The 24,976-nt window shown below is 41.8% G+C and overlaps 1 protein-coding gene across 2 annotated transcripts; it reads left to right on the top strand.

The window, feature by feature from the left end:
* Positions 1 to 820: 820 nt before the first annotated feature.
* Positions 821 to 22,827, top strand: LOC139531892 (uncharacterized). 2 transcript variants are annotated; one of them, XM_071328834.1, is made up of 18 exons: positions 821 to 1,688; positions 1,949 to 2,038; positions 2,213 to 2,446; positions 2,615 to 2,764; positions 3,042 to 3,278; positions 3,466 to 3,570; positions 3,798 to 4,049; positions 4,459 to 4,554; positions 9,563 to 9,787; positions 13,171 to 13,282; positions 13,520 to 13,543; positions 15,694 to 15,743; positions 15,890 to 16,120; positions 17,409 to 17,534; positions 17,794 to 17,973; positions 20,640 to 20,696; positions 20,774 to 20,878; positions 21,066 to 22,827. In XM_071328834.1, the coding sequence occupies exons 1-18, from the start codon at positions 1,653 to 1,655 to the stop codon at positions 21,099 to 21,101; spliced, it is 2,346 nt and encodes a 781-aa protein (XP_071184935.1). In that variant the 5' UTR covers positions 821 to 1,652; the 3' UTR covers positions 21,102 to 22,827. The 2 variants fall into 2 exon arrangements, with proteins under 2 accessions (XP_071184935.1, XP_071184934.1); XM_071328833.1 differs by having other exon boundaries at positions 822 to 1,688; positions 15,887 to 16,120.
* Positions 22,828 to 24,976: the final 2,149 nt, after the last annotated feature.

Here is a 24,976-nt window from a genome sequence, read left to right as displayed (position 1 = left end):
GAGGGAAAAGATCTCCGGTGTATGTGATGCTCGTCATTTGATGCCACGCGGACAGGGTGGCGAGAGCTGGGAAACAGAAGATTCATTGTCTGTTCTTTTGAGTTTTGAAGTTGAGTCTTTGCCTGACAAAGTGAAGTTAGGATATATAAGTTACAGCGTATGTGCCAAATACATTAAAATGTTACAGGTGTCAAGCTTATGGGCATGTGGCAGCAGTGTGTATAAAGGAGGGTCCAAGGTGTGAGAAATGTGCAGAAGGGCATGAGACAAGGGAATGTGTAGTATTGGGGAAAGTAGTGGAATGTGTTAATTGTAGGGGTGCCCATGGAGCTGGGGATCAGAAATGTCCGGTGCGAGAGAGGCAGGTTGAGGTTTCCAGGGTTACAGTAGTGCAGAAGTTGTCATATGCTGAGGCATTGAAGAAAGTAGAGGAAGATGGGTTAAGGGGGAAGAGTGGTGAGAGTAGTAGAGATATACCAGTACAGAGGGATAGGCCAAAAGGTGATATAAGTTTCAGTAAAATGGGATTTTTAGCATTTATAGCAATGGTTATTAATTGTACTGCAGGGATGGATCGGAAGTCTCAGAAAATTGAGGTTGTGGTGGCAGCTGCATAGAGGTATTTGGGTGTGCGAGACTTGACAGCAGAAGAGTTACAGGGTGTGTTAAGTGGTGATGTCCCATCCTTTCAGGATGATGGCATGAGGTAGGAATACATTAAATGTAATGGAGTTGTACTCCAGTCTAGTAGGTGGCGGTAATGCAACAAATTGGATGCCAACTACCGTTAAACCTCAATGAAGAAGAAGAAGAAGAAGAAGAAGAAATGTTATTGGATGTTATTGCGAGTGTATTGCGAGTGTATAGCGAAATGCTTAATGATAGCAGTGATACTATCAAGAACAGTGTGCGGGTTCCTCCTTTTTTCCACTGTTTCCAAAACTAAAATATGTTACGAACAGAGTGAACAAAGTTTTTTTTAGACTTTACCCTTTGCCAACGTTTCTAAAATGTCGTTGTTTAGAAGGAGTGCTAGGGCGAATTGAGTTATTGTACACGGTCACTTCAGAGTCGTTTACTAACAGAAATACGCAAATATATGCTAGAACGCGCCAATAGGCTCTCGCTAGCTCGTGCTTGGCTCTGCCCCCCTGGTTGTTTGTTCTATCCACTAGGAGTCATTTGCTCACATTGGAAACTACAGGCGGTGGTCTATATTGTGCTACACTAGCAGTACAAGAAACAAAACCAACAACTGCGCTGTAGCAGTACAGTAACCTGCAGTGACTCAACTACTGTGGCTCAAACTATTGATATTTTGAATCAGAAAAAAACAAGTTGTCTAATCTGTGTGGGTTTACTGAATCCGGTGAGAATTCCCCGTGGACAGAGTTACTGCAAATGATGTATTGGTAACTGGGATCAGGATGACCAACGTAATCCTTATCACATATTCTACCAGTGCAGAGAGACCTACACCCCAAGACCTGTACTAGACACAAACACCAAGTTTGATGAAATTTAAAAAATAAAGAAGACTGGATTGCAAACTGATGACACTGGATCTGGAAACATAGTCATATACTCCAAGTCATATACTGAGGAAACATACTGAGGAAATAGCAAACATACTGAGGAAATACTCAGCAAACATGCTGAGAAATCAGCACCTGGTTAGCAAGAAAAAGGTATGGATAATAACGTTTTCATGTCTGCAAGTGACAAAATTACACGGAGTATCATTGAATGTGGCACAGTATGAAATTAGCCTACGTGTACATTGTACTTTGCATGTCATGTGAGTTCAGTGAATTACACAGGCCCCTCCCATCTACCAGAGAAGGCAAAGACACATTTCTATCTATCACAATATAACATTCAGGAAGAGTGTATAATGTTGTAATACCACGGTAGTATTGCCTCAATACCAGTGCATGTTTGTCCACAGAAGAAGATGAGTGGGACCAAGACATGCAAACAAGAAACCCAGTCACCAGCTCCCTCTTCTAGTGGACAGGCTGTGGAAAAACAGGACTTGGTAAGTGCAGAGTTTGTATGTACACAGTAGGTATATGTGTGTTCAGTGATACCCTCCTGATTAAATTGTTGGTGATATCATACTGCCCCCTAATTGTTTCTCTGACCTCCTTACCCTCTTTAACTTTGATGTCTATGTCACTGCCTCACCTGTCCCCCAATTTATAACTTGAAGAAGGAGTTTCAGGATCCAGAGCCAGAGAAGACACAGAAACTGTATGCTCAAATGAATTACATCCTGGATAGGGTAAATCAAAACAACTTCCAGCAATCGATGAAGGCAATTACTAAGTTCACCATTAACACAGAGGCCAGACTGAAGGGCATCATTCACCTCATATATGAGAGGGCCCTGGCACAACCTACCAGCTCTGCGACCTATGCCAACATCTGCCGCTGCCTCATGGGGGTAAGTCTGCATCTATACAATTCTCCCTCTGTGTTTATTTTGTCTGTCGCTGAGGTGATTGCTATTTTTGTCAAATGCCAGTGACCACACACCAAGAACAGCAGTAAATCATACATATTGTGCTTTTAACTTGAGTTTTTTCTCCCTTCTGCATATCCTCCTCCTCAGCTTAAAGTACCCACCGCTGCCAATCCAGGAGTGACAGTAAATTTCCGCAACCTGCTTCTGAACCGAGTCCAAAGAAACTTTGAGAACATGGCGAGAAGCAGTCGTGAAATCTTCCGGCAACAACAGGAGATGGTGGATGCCATCACCAAGGTAGCACATCCATCCCTTCAGACACACTGTCGACTAGATTATAGACCAACACTTTGAAACATCTTTTTGAGATATTCTATTCTAATCTGATCAAAATTATATTCATTCCTCTGTATGACTTTAATGCTTTGATGTGCGATTGATTATGTTGCCCTAACTGTGCATTGATAATATATTGTGGTGCTATTCCCTTCAATTGATAATTGGAACACGGTTTGTTATCTAACTAGTAACAATTTGTATAGTTTAACTTGTTAACTTTCCTGATTCCTTCCAGGAGGAGGAGCGCCAGCGAGTGAGGGAGGAGCTGGAGGAGGCCAAGACCGAGGAGCGGAGGCAGTCGCTAGGCAATATCAAGTTAATGTGTGAGTTGTTCAAGTTGAAGATGCTGACTGAGTGCATCGTGCACGACGTCATCGTAAAGCTGCTGAAGAACCGAGATGATAACTCTCTGGAGGGTCTCTGCACATTACTCTACACCATCGGAAAGAACTTGGACTTGAAGAAGGCCAGGGTACAGCATTTTGTCCGTCCATCCATCCGTCTGTCTGTTTTTGAACAAAATAAAAACATTTTATTTTTTATCCATGACAGCAAAATCAATGGCATTTTTATTCCACATTTTGGGATTGATCAATCCAATAGATCCAGATCTATAAATCAGTCAACTACATTCACCTGGCCTGTCTATACTTCCACAGCCCAGAATGGATCAGTACTACAACATGATTGTGAAGATTGTGAAGGATAGTACGACCTCCCCCAGAATCACAAGCATGCTACAGGATATACTGGACCGCCGAAAGGTATGACCATTTATTTGTCTACCTCTTTAAACACCCATATCTAACCTCTTAGTTGTTTCATTTTCTTGTTCTATGCTATTAAACCCATAGTATGTAGTTGATAAGCATCAATTGTAGGAATTACAGTTCTATCAATTCTATAATATTACAGATTATTGCATTGCCAAAATGTAATGTCTTAGATGATGGATGTAATGTTTCTGTTGTGTGTGTATTTTTCTCTCTAGAAAGAAACGGCCCAGCTTGGTGAGTTGGTGGAAAAGATGGAGGAGACCGGGCTGCAAGCTGACAATGATGCTGAGAAACACACGGGACCTGGAGACACAGAACCTGTTTTGCGTCCTCACTATAAGTCATTAGCCATGAAGAATCAGAAGCTGATCAGCACATCTATACCACTACAGGAGAACACATGTCCTCATCATGATGATAAGCTGAAAGCTGAAGACTCAGCTGCTGCTCGGGGGGCTACCAAAAAGGTATGGATGGGATGCCATTATAGGCTTAGTATAAGAGGTACATAGATATGTGGCAGGCTGTTAATTGAAATGCATTCATGACTACCTCATGAAGCTGGTTGAGAGAATGCCAAAAGTGTGCAAAGCTGTCATCAAGGCAAAGGGTGGCTACTTTGAAGATTCTCAAATATAAAATCTAGTTTCATTAGTTTAACAATTTTCTGGTTACTACATGATTACATGCATGTTATTTCATAGTTTTGATGTCTTCACTATTATTCTACATTTTAGAAAATAGTAAAAAATTAAGAAAAACACTGGAATGAGTAGGTGTGTCCAAACTTTTGACTGGTACTGTATCTATCAGAAAGGGATTTGTTTTGATCCATTGTGTGATGTCAATTACAACTGTCTGTATGTTTGTCCACAGAAAAAGGTGAATGTGCAGTTGAAGACATGCCAGCAGATAATCCAGGAGAGAGAGGAGGAACTACAGAAACTGAGACAGGAAGTGGAGTCTCTAAAGGTGCGACATTAGCTGACTGATGGAGTCATGGGTAACTGCACACATGGAGTATGTCTGAAAGTGGTCGTGTCAACAGAAGTGGTTGTATGGAAAGCGAATCATCTAATTGGGCAGATTTGTAGCCACTCAAGACCATTTTGCGTAGCTGATTGGGCTGCACGATGAGTCGATTGTTGACAACTGTAGCATTTTAGCTAAGCCTAAACCTTTTCCTAACCTTAACCTCATTCTCCCAACCCGACACATTAATTCTCCTAATCTGCTACGTTGGTTCTCTTCACCTGCTATGTAAACATTAAGCTGGTTTAACCGATAGTGGAGCGCTAATGTTAGACCCATCGCTGTTGATCCACACACTTCTTTTGCAACGCCCACTTTCAGAAACACTCCCAAGTATGCAGTCACCCACACTCTGCGATGAGCTGTTTTAGGGCTCATCTATGGGCTCATCTCAATTGTGTTTGCTTTTTTTATTTGCATTTATTTGGGGTAACCAACATACAGTGCATTCGGAAAGTATTCAGACCTCTTGACATTTTCCACTTTTTGTTACGTTACAACCTTATTCTAAAATGAATTAGATAGTTTTCCCCCCTCATCAATCTACACACAATACCCAATAATGACAAAGCAACAAAAATGTCCAACAGGGTCGTTGTCCTGTTGGAAGGTGAACCTTCATCCTAGTCTGAGGTCCTGAGTGCTCTGGAGCAGGTTTTCATCAAGGATCTCTCTGTACTTTGCTCCATTCATCTTTCCCTCGATCCTGACTAGTCTCCCAGTCCCTGCCGCTGAAAAACATCCCCACAGCATGATGCTGCTACTCCCATGCTTCACCGTAGGGATGGTGCCTGGTTTCCTCCAGACGTGACGCTTGGCATTCAGGTCAAAGAGTTCAATATTGGTTTCATCAGACCAGATAATCTTACTTCTCATGGTCTGAGAGTCCTTTAGGTGCCTTTTGGCAAACTCCAAGCGGGCTGTCATGTGCCTTTTACTGAGGAGTGGCTTCCATCTGGCCACTACCAGGCCTTATTGGTGGACTGCTGCAGAGATGATTCTCCTTCTGGAAGGTTCTCCCATCTCCACAGAGGAACTCTGGAGCTCTGTCAGTGACCATCACGTTCTTGGTCACCTCCCTGACCAAGGCCCTTCTCCCCCGATTGCTCAGTTTGGCCGGGCAGCCAGCTCTAGGAAGAGTGTTGGTGATTTCAAACCTATTCCGTTTAACAATGATGGAGGCCACTGTGTTCTTGGGAACTTTCAAGGCTTTAGAAATTATTTGGTACCCTTCCACAGATCTGTGCCTTGACACTATCCTGTCTCGGCACTCTACAGACAATTCTTTCGACCTCGTGGCCTGGTTGTTGCTCTGACATGCACTGTTAAATGTGGCATCATATATAGACAGGTCCCTTTCAAAATCATGTCCAATCAATTGAATTTACCACAGGTGGAATCCAATCAAGTTGTAGAAACATCTCAAGGATGATCAATGTAAACAGGATGCACCTGAGCTCAATTTCGAGTCTCATAGCAAAGGGTCTGAGTACTTATGTAAATAAGGTATTTCTGTTTTTTGTTTTTAATACATTTGCAAACAATTCAAAACTTTTTTTTCGCTTTGTCATTATGGGTTATTGTGTGTAGATTGATGAGGAAAAAATATATTTAATTTATTTTAGAATAAGGCTTTAGCGTATCAATGTGGAAAAAGTCAAGGGGTCTGAATATTTTCTGAATGCACTGTATCCAACAAAATGTACAATGTGGACCCAGAGGGTATCACTTAAAAGTATTATTAAAAACGCTTGTTTCCAAAACTACAAACAACCATAAATACATTAATTTATATTGACAACCTAGAAAGTGGCACTATTTTCTGCACTTTTCCCTAACATTAAGAATCAACCATATTCATTTCACATGTCGGCCTTAAAAAACAATCAAATCAAACTTTATTTGTCACGTGCGCCGAATACATATGTAGACCTTACCATGAAATGCTTACTAACAATCCCTTAACCAACAGTGCAGTTCAAGAAGAGTTAAGAATGTATTTACCAAATAAACTAAAGTAAAAAATAATAAAAAGTAACACAATAAAATAACAATAACGAGGCTATATACAGGGGGTACCGATACCGAGTCACTGTGCGGGGATACAATTTGTAATTTGTACATGTGGGTAGGGCTGAAGTGACTATGCATAGATAATAAACAGCGAGTAGCAGCAGTGTACAAAACAAATGCAGGGGAGTGTCAATGTAAATAGTCCGGTGGCCATTTGATTAATTGTTCAGAAATCTTATGACTTGGGGGTGGTAGCTGTTCATTCTATTCATTGCACATCATACCAATCATTCAAATAAATACATCTGACCAGTGGTAGGGAGCACAAGCAGCAGTGGAGTGGTTGGTCTTACTTAGACAACCTTGTCCAAAGGAAAACCTTTGCCTGCTTTTTAAAGCAATTTTCTACTTTTTCTTTGCTTGATCTTCAAGGGGAGGCTATTTCATAGACAAATGCCTGTATAGATAAACGTTCTCCTTGCAGTACTATTTAATATTGGGATTTTACAAGACATAACACTAGCACTGGTATTGTAACTGCTGGTTATAGACCATATCAATGTGTTTTTTTTTATATAAGCCCACCTCCTGTAACTCCTGTACCCCTATGTGGGTCCTAGCGTATACATTAAGCATATACCTGATAACATTATTTTGCATGACCTGCATTCCTTTTTTCAGCTTTTTTGATAGCCCACTATACCAAGAAGAGCAGGTATTATCAAAATGACACTGAATCAAGGTTGAGACAAGCGGTTTCTTAACTTTGATGTTAAAATATCTAGTGTTACGATATAAACATTTTGATTTTTTGAAAGAATTTTAGCAGAAATCAGGTCTCCAGAAAGGGATTGATCTAGGGACATACCAAGATAAGTTACACTTGTTTTAGATTCAATCTCCTTGCCTGCACAGTTTACCTTTATCTTGTCAGCCCAAAGCAATCTACGTTTTGTTCCACACAAAATCGATTCAGTTTTTCCCAAATGTAGCGACAATTTGTGGTCAGTCAACTAATCTCTAACAAATTGCAATTCCTTACTCAGGGTCTCCTCTATGTAAACTGTATCTTTCCCTGATACCAGTATGGCTGAGTCATCAGCGTAAAGCATGAGTTTGCACTTTACTGTATCTGACATATCATTGACGTACAGTACCAGTCAGAAGTTTAGACACACCTACTCATTCAAGGGTTTTTCTGTATTTTTACTATTTTCTATTTTGTAGAATAATAGTCAAGACATTAAAACTATGAAATAACACATATGGAATCATGTAGTAACCAAAAAGTGTTAAATATAAGAGGCAGCTCTAGCCTTTAGCTCAGTGAGGATGCTGCCTGTATTCCATGGCTTCTGGTTGGGATATGTGCGTACGGTCACTGTGGGGGGGACGTCGTCGATGCATTTATTAATGAAGCTGGTGACCGATGTGGTAAACACCTCAATGTTATCAGATAAATCCCAAAACATATTCCAGTATGTGCTAGCAAAACAGTCCTGTAGCTTAGCATCCACTTCATCGGACCACTACCGTATTGAGCACGTCACTGGTACTTCCTTTTTGCGTTTTCGCTTGCAAGCAGGAATCAGGAGGATGCAGTTATGATCAGTTTTGCTACATGGAGGGTGGGGGAGAGCCTTGTATTTGTTTCTGTGCGTGGAGTAAAGGTGATCAAAGATGAGTTTTGTCACCTCTAGTTGCACAGATGAAATGCTGGTAAAAGTGAGCTGAAACGAATTTCAGTTTCCCTGCATTAAAATCACCAGCCGCGACCGGGGGACCCATGAGGCACCGCACAATTGGCCCAGTGTCATCTGGGTTAGGGGAGGGTTTGGCCGGATGGGATGTCCTTGTCCCATCGCTCTCTAGCGACTCCTTGTGGCTGGGCGCGTGCACGCTGACTTCGGTTGCCAGATGTACGGTGTTTCCTCCAACACATTGGTGCGGCTGGCTTCCGGGATAAGCGAGCAGTGTGTCACGAAGCAGTGTGGCTTGGCGGGGTCGTATTTCGGAGGACGCATGGCTCTCGACCTTCGCCTATCCTGTACGTGTGTTGCAGCGATGACAAGAAGCGCTGCTTCTGGATGTGCATTTTCTTTGTTTGCTTATTGCTCTATACAGCTTGTAGAGTGCAGTCTTAGTGCCAGCATTGGTTTGTGGTGGTAAATAGACAGCTACGAGGTATACAACTTAGAGGAGCAAAAACTAGAGACTTGCTAAACAATAGAGATCACGCACCAGCTGCTGTTAACAAAGAGACACACCCCTACCCCCTACTCTTACCCGAGGCTGCCGTCCTGTCTAGATGATGCATGGAGAAACCCACGAGATATCTATTATCCATGTCCTTGTTCAGCCAAGACTCCGAGAAACATAGGATATTACAGTTCTTTAGGTCTCGTTGAAAGGATAGTCTCGAACGGAGTTCATCCAGTTTGTTCTCCAGTGACTGCACATTCGCCATCAGAACAGAGGGAAATGGCAGCCTATTTGTTCGCCGACGTAATCTCATTAGCATGCCGCCTCGCCTGTCTCTTTTTAGCCGCTGCTTCCTCTTTCAAGTCCCAGGGATTAGGGCCTGGTACAAAGTAAGAAGAACGTCTAGAGCTGCTGACTCGTTGAAGTAGAAATCTTCATCCAAATTGAGGTTAGTGATCAATGTTCTGATGTCCAGAAGCCGTTTTCGATCATAGGAAATTATGGCGGAGACATTATGTAACAAAAAGTTAAGATCAGCATTAAAAAACACAAATTAGCAGTATTTGTCAGGAGCCCGTAAAACGTCAGCTATCCACCGCAGCCCATCAATCATGACAGGGAGTATGCAAGTCAATACTTTGGGAGAAGTGCAGAGAACTCAGACAATGCTAACCAAAGTTTCTGAGCCAAATGTCTCAACAAGACGCCTCTTTCTCTCTCTGTCTTTTGATAGTGCTTATCACAGGCTACAATGGAGGACAGTGAGAGGTTCTTCACCAAGCTGATTGAGACAAGGTGCTCAGAGGTGAGAGAGGTGATCCAAGCTAAAGAGAAGGAGATGGTGAGTGAGGCTGAGGGACTCCTACAAACACTGGAGCAGGAGCTTGATGAGCTGAAGAGGACCGAAACAGAGGGTAGACAGCTCCCACACATAGAGGTCTACCCCCATTTCCTACAGGTAAAATCAATAGCGCTCGAATAAAGTGCTACAGATGTTTACAAGAACATTTGAAGAGTGTAAAGTTTGAACACTGACATTTAGAAGGGGAAATGTTTGGATCAGTTTTGAACAAAGGTATTTATTTTTTCTGTATTGGTCGGTCAATATCATTCAGAACTTATAATATAGACAACTTCAGCTGAGGATAAAGACCAATTTGGGAATACAGGAATACTTAACCCTATATCATCATTTACACTAGACCTCTTGTTTTGGATTGTAAAACACAACCTGGAAAAGGAAATCAGAATGTTGAAATGGTTTGCGTTTGATTCGAAATTTAAAGCAGGTATCTACGATAAAACATTTAAGGAATGTGCTGAGAGAGGCATGACAGCATTGTGTGCCATTGTAGAGGATGGAGAACTCTGTTTTCATTCCAAGGAGAAATATGGGATGGAAAACCAAGATTTCTTCAGATACTTACAGTTCATGGACTATTTTGAAAAAGAGAAAGAAAATGACAGAACCTTCTTTCATACCACATATGACTATCCATGTGATTCAAAATGCATATAAACAGGCAATGTCCAAGACAACCTCTTCACTGTGTCATGGCCTGATAGACTCAACTTGTTATGTTTAAGCAAAATGGGAAAAGGAACTGAATATAGACATCTCAGAGGAAGACTGGGACAATATATGTAGTACCCAACATACAGTGCATTCAGAAAGTATTCAGACTCCTTGACTTTCCACATTTTGTTACATTACAGCCTTATACTAAAATTGCTTACTGTTTTTTCCCTCATCAATCTACACACAATACCCCATAATGACAAAGCAAAAACAGGTTTTTAGGCATTTTTGCAAATGTATTAAACATAAAAAACAGATCACATTTACATAACTATTCAGACCCTTTACTCAGTACTTTGTTGAAGCACCTGCAGCAGCGATTACAGCCTTGAGTCTTCTTGGGTATGACGCTACAAGCTTGGCACACCTGTATTTGGGGAGTTTCTCCCATTCTTCTCTAAAGATCCTGTCAAGCTCTATCAGGCTATTTTCAGGTCTCTCCTTTGATGTTAGTGTAACAGTTTAACTTTATGGCGTCCCCTCGCCCCGACCCGGGCGCGAACCAGGGACCCTCTGCACACATCAACAACAGTCACCCACGAAGCATCGTTACCCATCGCTCCACAAAAGCCACGGCCCTTGCAGAGCAAGGGGAACCACTACTTCAAGGTCTCAAAGTGAGTGACGTAACCGATTTTAAACGCTATTAGCGCGCACCACCGCTAACTAGCTAGCCATTTCACATCCATTACACTCACCCCCCTTTCAACCTCCTCCTTTTCCGCATCAACCAGTGATCCGGGTCACGACACCAATGTAACAGTTTAACTTTATGGCGTCCCCTCGCCCCGACCCGGGCGCGAACCAGTGACCCTCTGCACACATCAACAACAGTCACCCACGAAGCATCGTTACCCATCGCTCCACAAAAGCCTCGGCCCTTGCAGAGCAAGGGGAACCACTACTTCAAGGTCTCAAAGCGAGTGACGTAACCGATTTGAAACGCTATTAGCGCGCACCACCGCTAACTAGCTAGCCATTTCACATCCGTTACATTAGATCGGGTTCAAGTCCGAGCTATGGCTGGGCCACTCAAGGACATTCAGAGATGTGTCCCGAAGCCACTCATGCATTGTCTTTGCAGTGTGCTTAGGGTTGTTGTCCTGTTGGAAGGTGAACCTTCACCCCAGTCTGAGGTCCTGAGTGCTCTGGAGCAGGTTTTCATCAAGGATCTCTCTGTACTTTGCTCTGTTAATCTTTCCCTCGGTTCTGACTAGTCTCCCAGTCCCTGCCTCTGAAAAACATCCCAACAGCATGATGCTGCCACCACCATGGTTCACCGTAGGGATGGTGCCAGGTTTCCTCCAGACGTGACGCTTGGCATTCAGGCCAAAGAGTTAAATCTTCGTTTCATCAGAACAGAGAATCTTGTTTCGCATGATCTGAGAGTCCTTTAGGTGCCTTTTGACAAACTCCAAGTGGGCTATCGTGCCTTTTACTGAGGAGTGGCTTCAGTCTGGCCACTCTGCCATAAAGGCCTGATTGGTGCAAAGATGGTTGTCCTTCTGGAATGCTCTCATCTCCACAGAGTAACTCTGGAGCTCTCTCAATGACCATCGGGTTCTTGGTCACCTCCCTGACCAAGGCCCTTCTCTCTCGATTGGTCAGTTTGGCCAGGCGGCCAGCTCTAGGAAGAGTCTTGGTGGTTCCTAACTTCTTCCATTTAAGAATGATGAAGGCCACTGTGTTCTTGGGGACCTTCAATGCTGCAGACATTTTTTTGTATTCTTCCCCCGACACAATCCTGTCTCGGAGCTCTATGAATATTTCCTTCGACCTCATGGCTTGGTTTTTTTTCTCTGACATGCACTGTCAACTGTGGGACCTTATATAGACAGGTGTGTCCATTTCCAAATCATGTCCAATCAATTGATTTCACCAAAGGTGGACTCCAATCAAGTTGTACAAACATCTCAAGGTTGATCAATGGAAACAGGATGCACCTGAGCTCAATTTTGAGTCTCATAGCAAATGGTCTGAATATTTGCTAAGAAAAATTTTAACCTGTTTTTGCCTTGTCATTATGGGGTATTTTGTGTAGATTGAAGATTTGTATTAAATTAATCAATTTTAGAATAAGGCTATAACATAACAAAATTTGGAAAAAGAAAGGGGTCTGAATACTTTCTGAATGCACTGTACTTCTTCAAACTCAAGAACATGGAGAGTTCTGTTGGAGAAACAAGTCGTTTTTTAATCACTCCTAGAATCAAAAGTCAACAGCTAACTATACAACAGCCATGCTGGCGGCTGTGTGGCTATGTAGATGCCAACCACACCCATTTTCTTTTGTCCCAGAGAATGTGATGGGCAGTCACAAATACTTGTTAAAGGCACCTTGCTGCAAGTAAAAAAGCCATTACCAGGAACTGGTATAAAGTAGAAGCCCCAACATGATAATCCAAGATATATTTAATATGGAAAGCTTGACATACATATATACCGTAAGACTCCAAAATCCTTTATTCGAAAGTAACTGGGAGAAATGGATATCATTCACAAACCAGGAAGACTTGATTAATTAATATCTTGTGAACCTTTAGTTCATTGTTTTGATCTGTTTTTGCTGAACTTTTTTGAAAAGGTATTATAAATATATATTTAAAAAATATAGTAAACTTCTATCTCTGCTCACTACATATAACTATTTATATGAACACCTTATTTGTTGACTTTTACCATGTTGCGGTGTATTAAGATGTTTTTCTGAAATGGATTTGTGGTATATCTGATGTCCTGCATGTTTCCTTGTCTGTTTGTAGAAATTACCCAGCATCACTGAGGCTTTTGAAGAAGTGAGGACATGTGCCTCTGAAATGCAACAGCAATTTGAAGATTCCTCCAAGTTGCAATTTGTGGAGTTTTCTAAATCAGGTGCTTATTTTAGGTCTGCAAAATTCCAGTAATTTTCCCAACATGCCCAGATTTTCCAGAAATCCTGGTTAGAGGAATTTAGATTCCCTGCTTATTCCCTCCTTATACAGGAAATCTTCCAACCTGGGAATATTGGTTTAATTACTGGGATTTTTGCAACCCAAGGCCTACTATTTTTGTGCACAAGCCAAATTCCTTCATACATGAACAATTTTTTTTCTCTATTTCTTTCAACAGTTGAAGAAAGTCTGGGACCATACAGTAAGTACCCAGCTAGCACAACGTTCTGAGAACCATATGTTTCTTAGAGCTTGGTGAGAGCATGGTTGTCCTATGGTTATTTTGCATACAACCTTCCCACAACGTTCTGGGAATGGTGCAGATTACCCAACTAGCACATAATGTTCTGAAAACCATTTGTTTCTTTGGTGGGAGTTTCAGTACTTCATCTTAACATTTCATACAGGTTTCCTCATGGTTCTATTTCAAATAATGTTCTCAAATTGTTCAGAGAATGTTTTAAGAAACAACGTTTTTCTGTGGGAATTTCAGTACTTCATGATAACGTTTTCTACAGGTTTCTTCAATGTTCTATTTAAAGTCATGTTCTCAGAACATTAATCAAATCAAATTTCAAATCAAATTACATCAGCTGATATCTCAAAGTGCTGTACAGAAACCCAGCCTAAAACTCCAAACAGCAAGCAATGCAGGTGTAGAAGCACAGTGGCTAGGAAAAACTCCCTAGAAAGGCCAAAACCTAGGAAGAAACCTAGAGAGGAACCAGGCTATGAGGGGTGGCCAGTCCTCTTCTGGCTGTGCCGGGTGGAGATTATAACAGAACATGGCCAAGATGTTCAAATGTTCATAAATGACCAGCATGGTCAAATAATAATAATCACAGTAGTTGTCGAGGGTGCAGCAAGTCAGCACCTCAGGAGTAAATGTCAGTTGGCTTTTCATAGCCGATCATTAAGAGTATCTCTACCGCTCCTGCTGTCTCTAGAGAGTTGAAAACAGCAGGTCTGGGACAGGTAGCACGTCCGGTGAACAGGTTAGGGTTCCATAGCCGCAGGCAGAACAGTTGAAACTGGAGCAGCAGCACGGCCAGGTGGACTGGGGACAGCAAGGAGTCATCATGCCAGGTAGTCCTGAGGCATGGTCCTAGGGCTCAGGTCCTCCAAGAGAGAGAAAGAAAGAGAGAATTAGAGAGAGCATACTTAAATTCACACAGGACACCGGATAAGACAGGAGAAGTACTCCAGATATAACAAACTGACCCTAGCCCCCCGACACATAAACTACTGCAGCATAAATACTGGAGGCTGAGACAGAAGGGGTCAGGAGACACTGTGGCCCCATCCGATGATACCCCCGGACAGGGCCAAACAGGAAGGATATAACCCCACCCACTTTGGCAAAGCACAGCCCCCATGCCACTAGAGGGATATCTTCAACCACCAACTTACCATCCTGAGACAAGGCCGAGTATAGCCCACAAAGATCTCCGCCACTGCACAACCCAAGGGGGGGCGACAACCCAGACAGGAAGATCACGTCAGTGACTCAACCCACTCAAGTGACGCACCCCTCCTAGGGATGGCATGAAAACATTCTATAAAAAAACACAAGAAAACATTAGTAACATTTAAAAAAGGTTCTAAGAATTGTATTTAAAAACATATATATCATATCCTTTCTTGTTAAGTGTGTTCATGTGTGTTGGCCGCACCCACTAATTGGCCACACCTGATTTTAATGAGTGCTTGTTCCCTTTGAAATGTGGTCTGTTTAAATAGACTAAAATGAACAGTTTTGTGTGAGTAAAGTGGCACTGTGGACTAATTCAATGGTTAGACAATAGAAGATCATAGGTTCAAGTCTCACTGACGGCATGCCACAATTAAAAATAAATGTGTTTGCATGATTAAAGCTGAAACAAAATAATGTCCATGTGTCCTATCTGTGCTTGGAATTAAAATCAGTTAAATTAAACTAGCAGTGTTGAAACATTCTCAGAACGTTATTTAATTACCTATCATTTTAGTTCTCAGAATGTAAATACCACCTCCCAGGGAAACATAGTAAAACGCTCTCAGAACCTCCCTGAAACATTCATGTACGTTCCCTGAACAGGCTACGTTTTCACTTCCATTCAATACTTTGACAGAAGTGTGGAGAATTTAAAAAACGTTCAGTTTTACCAGTCAGGAAACTTATGACTTCGTTTCCAGAACCAATGGTAAACCAAAAACGTACGTTCCCACAACTTCCAAGGAACCAAATATGCTAGTTGGGTAGTACCATCACAGCACAATTACTGGCATAAAGTGAAGGACCTAACATACAACCTCCTCTTTCTTCTTGTTTTCATTTCCTCTCTCTTTCTTTCTCTCTCTTCTCCCTCTCAGCTATCAGTTCTCTTAGCACTAGCAGACAGGCAGTGGAAGAAAAGGACTTGGTAAGATCTGGTCAGATTAATATGTACATGTGTATACGCTCCTGGTTGAATATCGATGGAGATAATATCTGTTGGTGAATCTGCCCCTTTATTATTTAACTCTGCGTACTCCCTCTTCTGCCCCCTTAACGTATTACTTGAAGCAGGACTTTGTGGACCTAGAGACAGTGAAGACAGAGGAAATGTATGAACAAATGGATAACATCCTGACCAGCCTGACTCCCAAGAACTTCCATCAGTCAATGAAGGTAGTGAGTGCATTCACAATTGACACAGAGGACAAACTCAAGGGCATCGTTGACTCTATATATGAGAGGGCCATCTTAAACCCTACCAGCGCTGAGGTCTATGCAAAGGTGTGCCACCAACTCAAGTGGGTACGTATGCATCTGTACAAGTCTCCATGTGTGTATTTGTGTTTGCCTGTCACCAACAGCTGTTTATTGTTTTTAATACAATTTTACCAACTCTTAGGGCAACATACACTGAGTGTACAAAACATTAGGAACACTTTTTCCATGACAGACTGACCTGGTGAAAGCTACAATCCGTTATTGATGTACTTGTTAAATCTACTTCAATCAGTGTAGATGAAGGGGAGGGAAGGATTTTTAAGCCTTGAGACAATTGAGATGTGGATTGTGAATGTGTGCCATTCAGAGGGTGAATGGGCAAGACAAAAAATGTAAATGCTTTTGAACGGGGTATGGTAGAAGGTGCCAGGCGCACCGGTTTGAATGTATCAAGAACTGCAACGCTGCTGGGTTTTTCCACGCTCAACTGTTTCCTGTGTGTATTGAGAATAGTCCACCACCCAATGGACATCCAGCCAACTTGACACAACTGTGGGAAGCATTGGAGTCAACATTTTCAAGTATTGTGGTGGCAACATGTTATGGGTATGCTTGTCACCGGCAGCGACTGGGGAGTTTGTCAAGATCAAAATGCATTTGAAAGGTTTAAGGAAAACCCACCATAGTCTTCTAAAAACTTCACCACGGGATAGAGTTCCTTTTTAGCGGGACAGTTAAGTACATTTTAATGCAAAAAACATACCATAATGGCTTTCCAATAAGTATTGAGTGTTTCTGAGTGGTACAGTATCAACCCCCTGACTTAAATCTGCGTGAAAATCATAGACAAGGTTTGAAAATTGCTGTCCATCAATGATTCTCAACCAAATTTACTGAGCTTAAGCAATTTTGACTAAAAACAATGCCCTAAGAGTTATGCAATGTTGGTAGAATCTTATTCAAAATTATTCACAGCTGTAATGGCTACAAAAGGTACTTCCACCAAGTATTAGGCTAACTCTGCGGTGTGAAGACATACGCAATCAATATTTCTTCACATTACAATTTTTATTAATTTGTCATTCATTTTGAAAATGTGAAGTAGTTTGTGTAGATCTGTAGGAAGAAATCCAGATTTTAAACCCTTCTGTTATTTGAAGGCAGCAAAATGTGAAGACTGTGTGCAAGGGGTGTAGACCTTCACTAGTGACTGTATATATATCAAATGAGTATCCAAAACAGTAATGTAATAGTGGTCAACGTTCAGAATCTAATCCGAACTAATTCAAATCTAACTTTCTCTGGCTCTCTCGCTCCATAATCAGATAACCCGTCAATGAGTTTTTGTCTCCTACATATCCTGCCCTTTCAGCTCAAAATACCTGGAGTGACAGTAAATTTCCGCAAGCTGCTGCTGAACCAATGCCAGAAGGGCTTTGAGAAGGATAATAGTAAGATCTTAAAAGAAAAGCAGAGGGAACTCGACACCACCACTGAGGTAGCACCTCATACAGCAGCATTTTATCTTTGAGATGTCAAAATCCACATTACATAAACTTCATTTCTCTTCATAATGCCTTATTCTTTATAAACAATTGTAATTGATTAAGTTTCGCTTAACTTTACATTGATATTACATTTAAAGTATTCCCTTCAACTGATCATTGTAACACTTGTAACAACTTGTACCTTGTTTAGTCCAATGCAATTTGTATTAGTACAAGGCAGGCTGAACAGACATCCCGGTTTCCTTCCAGGAGGAGGACCGTCAGCGACTGAGGGAGGAGCTGGAGGAGGCTAAGGCAGAGGGGCAGCGGGAGTTGCTAGGCAACATCACATTCCTCTGCCAGTTGTTCAAGTTGAAGATGATGTCCGAGGGCCTCATAGACTACTGCACCGTAAAGCTAATAAAGGATGGAGATGATGATTCGCTAGAGCAGGGGTGTCAAAGTCAAATGGACGGAGGGCCAAATAAAAAATTTAGCTACAAGCCGAGGGCCGGACTGTTCGAATGTTCATTGAAAAAATTTTTAATGACGCATATAGTCTAGTGAACCTAATTGAACCTACTGAAAACCTAACAAATATATTCCAATATGATCAGATAAATAAAGCAATATTTTCTTATGGCTCTGTCAGTAATCTTTAATTTTCAACAGACACAAAAGACAAATTTCCTTTATATAAAAATCCCCATAACATGAACATTAAATGAAAGAAACCGGTATTCAAGGCACCATCAGTAGCCTATATTTTCTATTTTAGCAAAAGTGGGCTAAATTTACTTCAAAGAAAAAAACAATAATAGCAATTTTCTATCATCCACTCAACTGAAATATTTTTAAAATATAATTGGATTGAAATACAATAAAATAAAGTGCAAAAATCTATTAATCAAAAACAACACTTTGTTTAAGGAGAAGTAACATGCAGTGAAAACAAATATTAAACTTTAACTTTTAAACTTGAACTGAGTAAAAACTCTAAATATGTGATTGCACAGTAATGTTCACTTGTTTGAGGTTGAGGGTGATACTTGGTGGTGTCCCATCTTTTCCACAAGTTCATCAATGTTCGGGGTAAGGCTCTGAGCTGAGGAAATCCTCAGAATTGAGTGGAGGTGTTCAGCAGTAAGTCGACTTCTGTGTGATGTTTTGTTCAGGTTCATCAAAGAAAACAGTTGTTCACACAGGTATGTGCTGCCAAACATAGACAACGTTTGAGCAGCCTGGATGCGCAGCTGGGGCATTGTGTCGGGGAGGAAACGGGCGAACTCCGCAGCACCCACTGCCGCATATTTTGCCCTCAGTGCATCATTGCATTGGAGGTCAATCAACTCCATTTGGAGGTTTGGTGGTGAGCTTTCCACGTCAACAGCAAATGGGTTACCGAGCAGTTCCAACCTGCTTTTTTGTGCTTCAAAGTCAGCAAATCGGCGTCGAAAGTCAGCGGCAAGCATACCTATTTTATCAGCCAACTGTGCGCTCGGGAACGCACTGGTAGAGAGCTTCTCTTTCATGGTCTGGCAGCTGGGAAAGTGGCTCAAATTTTCTTTCCGCATCTGCGTCTCCCACAGAGTCAGTTTGGTTTTAAATGCCTTCACTGTACTGTACATATCAGAGATGACATGATCCCGACCCTGCAGCTGCAAGTTCATTGCATTCAGATGACTCGTAATGTCACACAGAAAAGCCATTTCACACAGAAACATTTCGTCTCGGAGTTGTGTTGTGTCTTTCCCTTTGCTGTCCAAGAACAGACAAATCTCCTCACGAAGCTCGAAACATCTTTGAAGCACCTTTCCCTGGCTTAGCCATCGCACCTCTGTGTGATAAGGCAAATCACCATGCTCCGTTTCTAACTCCGTCAGAAATGCCTTGAACTGGCGGTGATTCAAACCTTTGGCTCTGATAAAGTTAACTGTGCGCGTGATGATGCTCATTACATGCTCCATTTTCAAGGCTTTACCGCACAACGCTTCCTGGTGTATGATACAATGATAAGCTGTCAGCTCACCTGTCGCGTTTTCCTCTTGCATCTTTTCCCGTATCTTCGCCACCAGTCCGCTCCTGTGTCCACACATCGCAGGTGCTCCGTCGGTTGTCAAACCCACGAGTTTTTCCCAAGGCAGCTCCATCTCATTTACACATCTTGACACCTCTTCATACAAATCATGCCCCGTAGTTGTGCCATGCATAGGACGTAAAGCCAAAAACTCCTCTGTCACGCTTAGGCTGGAGTCCACTCCGCGGATGAAAATTGACAACTGGGCAATGTCAGAAATGTCGGTGCTCTCATCCACAGCCAAGGAATATGCAATGAAATCTTTTCCCTTTTTCACAAGCTGCTCTTTTAGATTGATGGACAACTGGTCTACTCTCTCGGCAATGGTGTTTCTGCTCAGACTCACATTTAAAAAGAGTTGCCTTTTTTCTGGGCAAACTTCGTCACAAACTTTAATCATGCAGTTTTTGATGAAATCCCCCTCCGTAAATGGCCGGGCTGATTTAGCGATCTCTTCTGCCAAAATAAAACTGGCCTTGACAGCAGCCTGGCCTTGTGATTTGGCTTTTTTGAACAGAGCCTGTCGAGATTTGAGGCCTCGTTTTAATTCCTCTGCCTTTTGTAGCCTTTGTTCCATGTCCATATTCTTGTTTTTGTCCGCGTGTTTCGTTTCATAATGTCGTCTCAGATTATACTCTTTCAGTACCGCCACACTTTCTCCACACAGAAGACACACAGGTTTTCCAGCTACCTCCGTGAACATATACTCCGACTCCCACCTTGTTTGAAACCCCCGGTTCTCAGTGTCCACCTTCCGTTTTGCCATTTTTGATGGGTATCTGAAAGTTAATTTTACTGTGATGCTGACGACTGCTGTGCCAATAAATATTGAAATGAAGCAGCCTACTGCTCGGTGCGTCACCGTTGCATTGTGGGAAATGTAGTATTGGTGCGTGTAAAAGATCTGCGGGCTGCCGGCTTGCTGCGGTCTGCGGGCCGGTTCTAATAATAAATCAAGATCATCCCAGGGGCCGTAAAAAACCTTCTCGCGGGCCGGATGTGGCCCGCGGGCCTTGACTCTGACATATGTGCGCTAGAGGGTCTGTGCACAATACTCTTCACCATTGGCAAGGACTTGGACTCTGAGAAGAACCAGGTCTGTATAGATCTATTGATGTGCGTCTGTTGTTTGTCAGTCAACAGCATTCACTTAGCCTGTCTATACTTCCACAGCCCAGAATGGATGAGCACTACACACAGATTAATCTGATAAAGGAGAGAAGGAGGACCTCCCCCAGAATCCGCTATATGCTTCAAGATGTGCTGGACCGCAGAACGGTATGACCAGCTATCCCACAACCACCACTACCTGTTATGTTTGTTCTGTGTCTTTGGTTGTCTGTCTGTCTCTCTCTCTTTCTCCCCCTCCCTCTCTCACCTATTCTCTAATCTTAAAGCACTGATATTAGATTCTTGTTCAAGTCTGATGTAATGTTTCACTCACGATTCCACTTTCTCTCTCCAGCTCCATTTGTACAAGGGCCAAAAGGAAGACCATTGAAGACCAGGACCATGTGTTTTTACAATTCCTCTGTGTCTGTTTTCTTTTGCCCATCTTAATCTTTTTTATTTTTATTGGCCAGTCTGAGAAATGCCATTTTCTTTGCAACTCTGCCTAGAAGGCCAGCATCCCTGAGTTGCCTCTTCTCTGTTGATGTTGAGACTGGTGTTTTGCGGGTACTATTTATTGAATCTGCCAGTTGAGGACTTGTGAGGCGCCTGTTTCTCAAACTAGACACGCTCATGTACTTGTCTTCTTGCTCCGTTGTGCACCGGGGCCTCCCACTCCTCTTTCTATTCTGGTTAGAGTCAGTTTGCGCTGTTCTGTGAAGGGAGTAGTACACAGCGTTGTACAAGATCTTCAGTTTCTTAGCAATTTCTCGCATGGAATAGCCTTCATTTCTCAGAACAAGAATAGACTGACTAGTTTCAGAAGAAAGTTCTTTGTTTCTGGCCATTTTGAGCCTGTAATCGAAGCCAAAAATGCTGATGCTCCAAATACTCAACTAGTCTAAAGAAGGCCAGTTTTATTGCTTCTTTAATCAGTACCACAGTTTTCAGCTGTGCTAACGTAATTGCAAATGGGTTTTCTAATGATCAATTAGCCTTTTAAAATGATAAACTTGGATTAGCTAACACAACGTGCCAATGGAACACAGGACTGATGGTTGCTGATAATGGGCCTCTGTACGCCTATGAAGAAATTCCATTAAAAAACAGCAGTTTCCAGCTACAATAGTAATTTACAATATTAACAATGTCTACACTGTATTTCTGATCAACTTGATGGTATTTTAATGGACAAAAAAGGTGCTTTTCTTTCAAAAACAAGGACATTTCTAAGTGACCCCAAACTTTTGAACGGTAGTGTATAGAGTCCAATCACAAGAACTGAACATAGCCTGTGGTACACTCCTACTCTGTTGGAAGGAGCGACTGGTATCTTTGTCCTTGCCGTTTTGCATTGAAATGCATGTTTCTTGTGGGTTACCAGGTTTCAATTCAACCTTTTTATGCAAGTAAAGTACAGATGTAACTCCCGAGGGTCGCAGCGGTCTAAGGCACTGCATCTCAGTGCTAAAGGAGTCACTACAGACCCTGGTTCGATTCTAGGCTGTATCACAACTGGCCGTGATGGGGAGTTCCATAGGGCAGGGCGCACAATTGGCCCAGCGTCGTCCGGGTTAGAGTTTGGCTGGGGTAGGCCGTTATTCTAAATAAACTGACTTGCCTAGTTAAATAAAGGTTAAATAAATAAAAATTAAAATGTAGGATCTTAATTTGAGGCAGTTTGTTACAGCAGGAAGATAATCCTGCAGCAACAGTACGTGTGGATTATAGTGGATGTTTTTTGTTGGGGTTGCTGCATTTTACGTTAGGGCAAATCAAGTCTGACATTTTAAAATGGAAATTACAAACTTTAGAAAGCTTTTTAAACCTTGAATACACTGCAAGTTTGCATTTCCTGCTGTGCAAGAAGATTCTCATCAACAAGAGTGATCAAATTAAGATCCTACATCTGTACATGTCTCATAAAAAATGTCATGACAGGCCTGATGGAAACAGCTAATTTGTTTTGTAAACTTTCCAAAGTTTGACAAAACAAGGTGAGATTGTTTTTTGTCGGTAAAATTCATTATGTGAGAAATGGCAGTGGAAATGCATTAATGCTTAAATATTGATATAACAAGGCAATATTAAACATTTTGTCTCCCCCCTTGGCCCAATTGAGATCGTGTGTGACTAAATCGCGTGTGAGATCAATTGAGATCGCGTGTGAATTAAAATGTGCGGCTAGATTCTCTCTTTGTGCTTTGGCTCCAACAATAACTACCTCGGTCTTATCTTGATTTAGCTGGAGGAAGTTGTGAGCCATCCACGTATTTAAATCACTAATACAGTCTAATAATTAAGCCGTGGAGCTAAAATCCTCTGATGACACAAATGTAAAGTTGTGTATTGTCTGCATAGCAGTGAAAATCAATGCTGTGCTTTCTGATCACGCTGCCAAGGGGTAACATATATAAACTGAATAGTACCAGAACCAAAATTTAACCCTTGTGGAACGCAACATGTATGTATTTTCTCTGAGTTATGTTCACAAAGGGTGACAAAAAAAACTCTTGACCGGTTAAATAGAGCCTAAACCAATTTAGAACAGGACCGGAGAGGCCATCTCTCCAGTCTGTTCAGAGGGAAATCATGGTCAACAGTGTCGAATGCAGCACTTAAATATAAGAGTGCAAGCACAGAGGTGATTGGCATCTGTGTTGGCTCTAAGATAATTTACCACTTTAACTAAGGCTGTGTCTGCTGGGCACGAAAACCAGATTGGATTTTTTCAAAAATGAAAAAAAGTGATTAACAATAGATTGCACTTCTTTAGATATGCAATTAAAAAACTATTTTGAAGGTGGTGGGAATAGGATCAGGAAGGCAGATGTTGCCAGGCCAGCTCAAGGCTTAAGTTGTGATATCACTTTTCTGAGCATGTCTGTGTCAACCAGGGAAAATGAATCCATAGTGCCTTTGTGTGGTAGGTTAGGGCACATATCAAACTTCTCATCAGGTCTTGCTTGTGAAATCTTGATTAACTGGCCCGGTGAGCTTGGCAGATGTTGCCGGGCCAGCAGGCAGCCCTGGATGTTGACTGCTGCAGTCTCTAGCTAATCCACTCCCTGTACTCTATGTCATGTGCCAAAGAAAAAACACTGGACTAGTCAATTGGGTGGGGCTTCCTATGGTATTTTTTGTATTTTATTAGTATCCCCATTATCTGTTGTGAAAGCTGCAGCTACTCTTCCTGGGGTCCAGGGGCCGGATTAACAAAACTTTAAGAATATATTTCTTAACTGGCATTTTTTCCTTTATCTTCGGATTTAAGAATAAAGTTAAGCAAAGTTGCTATTGTCACGTTCCTGACCTGTTTTCTGTTGTTTTTGTATGTGTTTAGTTGGTCAGGGCGTGAGTTGGGGTGGGCATTCTATGTTATGTGTTTCTATGTTGGTTAATGGGTTGCCTGATATGGTTCTCAATTAGAGGCAGGTGTTTTACGTTTCCTCTGATTGAGAACCATATTAAGGTAGGTTGTTTCACATTGTTTGTTGTGGGTGGTTGTCTCCTGTGTCTGTGTTTGTAGCGCCACACGGGACTGTTTCGGTTTGTTTGTAGTCTGTACCTGTTCGTGCGTTCTTCGTGTATATGTAAGTTCTTATGTTCAGGTCGGTCTGCGTCGTTTGTTGTTTTGTAGTTTGTTAAAGTGTTTTCGTGTGTTTTCGTCTTTACTTTAATAAATTCATTATGTCAAATAACAACGCTGCTCTTTGGTCCAATCCCTACTGAACGACCGTTACAGCTATTCCTCAATAAAGTTGTTAGAAATGTTCTTAAAGTTTTACCTAAGTTTCTTCCTAAGAAATGGGATTCTTGAAAATAATGCTTTAGGATTCCTTCTTGGAAATGTACTTAACTTTAGGACAGCTAAACCCTTGTCTTGAGACGAATGGGTACTTTTGTAACCATTCATGTTTTCTTGCGCCACAGAAACCGTTGGCTTCAGGATATTTAAATACAGCAAGAATACAAATTAAACACGCATTATCTGGCTAGCTAGTAATTAACAATATAGTACAATATTCTAGAAGTGTTAAATAGCTGGCGCTATCTCGTCAATTTGCAAAGAACTTCGCTAACGACGTTAACTATAATTGCTATGTTGGCTATAATGTCTTTACACGTTAGCTAGCTAACGTAGCTAACTAATTTAACCATCGCGCAGTCCTTCTACCACCATCTCTATGATGGATTACACCTTCTCCTCCAGCTGGTCCACATGAATGGTCTCTCAGCTCCCTTCTTCTTAGCAGCCGACTTGAT

The sequence above is a fragment of the Salvelinus alpinus genome, chromosome 10, assembly GCF_045679555.1.
Source record: "Salvelinus alpinus chromosome 10, SLU_Salpinus.1, whole genome shotgun sequence".
In the NCBI taxonomy this organism is placed as follows: domain Eukaryota; kingdom Metazoa; phylum Chordata; class Actinopteri; order Salmoniformes; family Salmonidae; genus Salvelinus; species Salvelinus alpinus.
The sequence above is the reverse complement of the archived record's forward strand: the minus strand, read 5'-3'. Positions and strand labels throughout refer to the sequence as shown.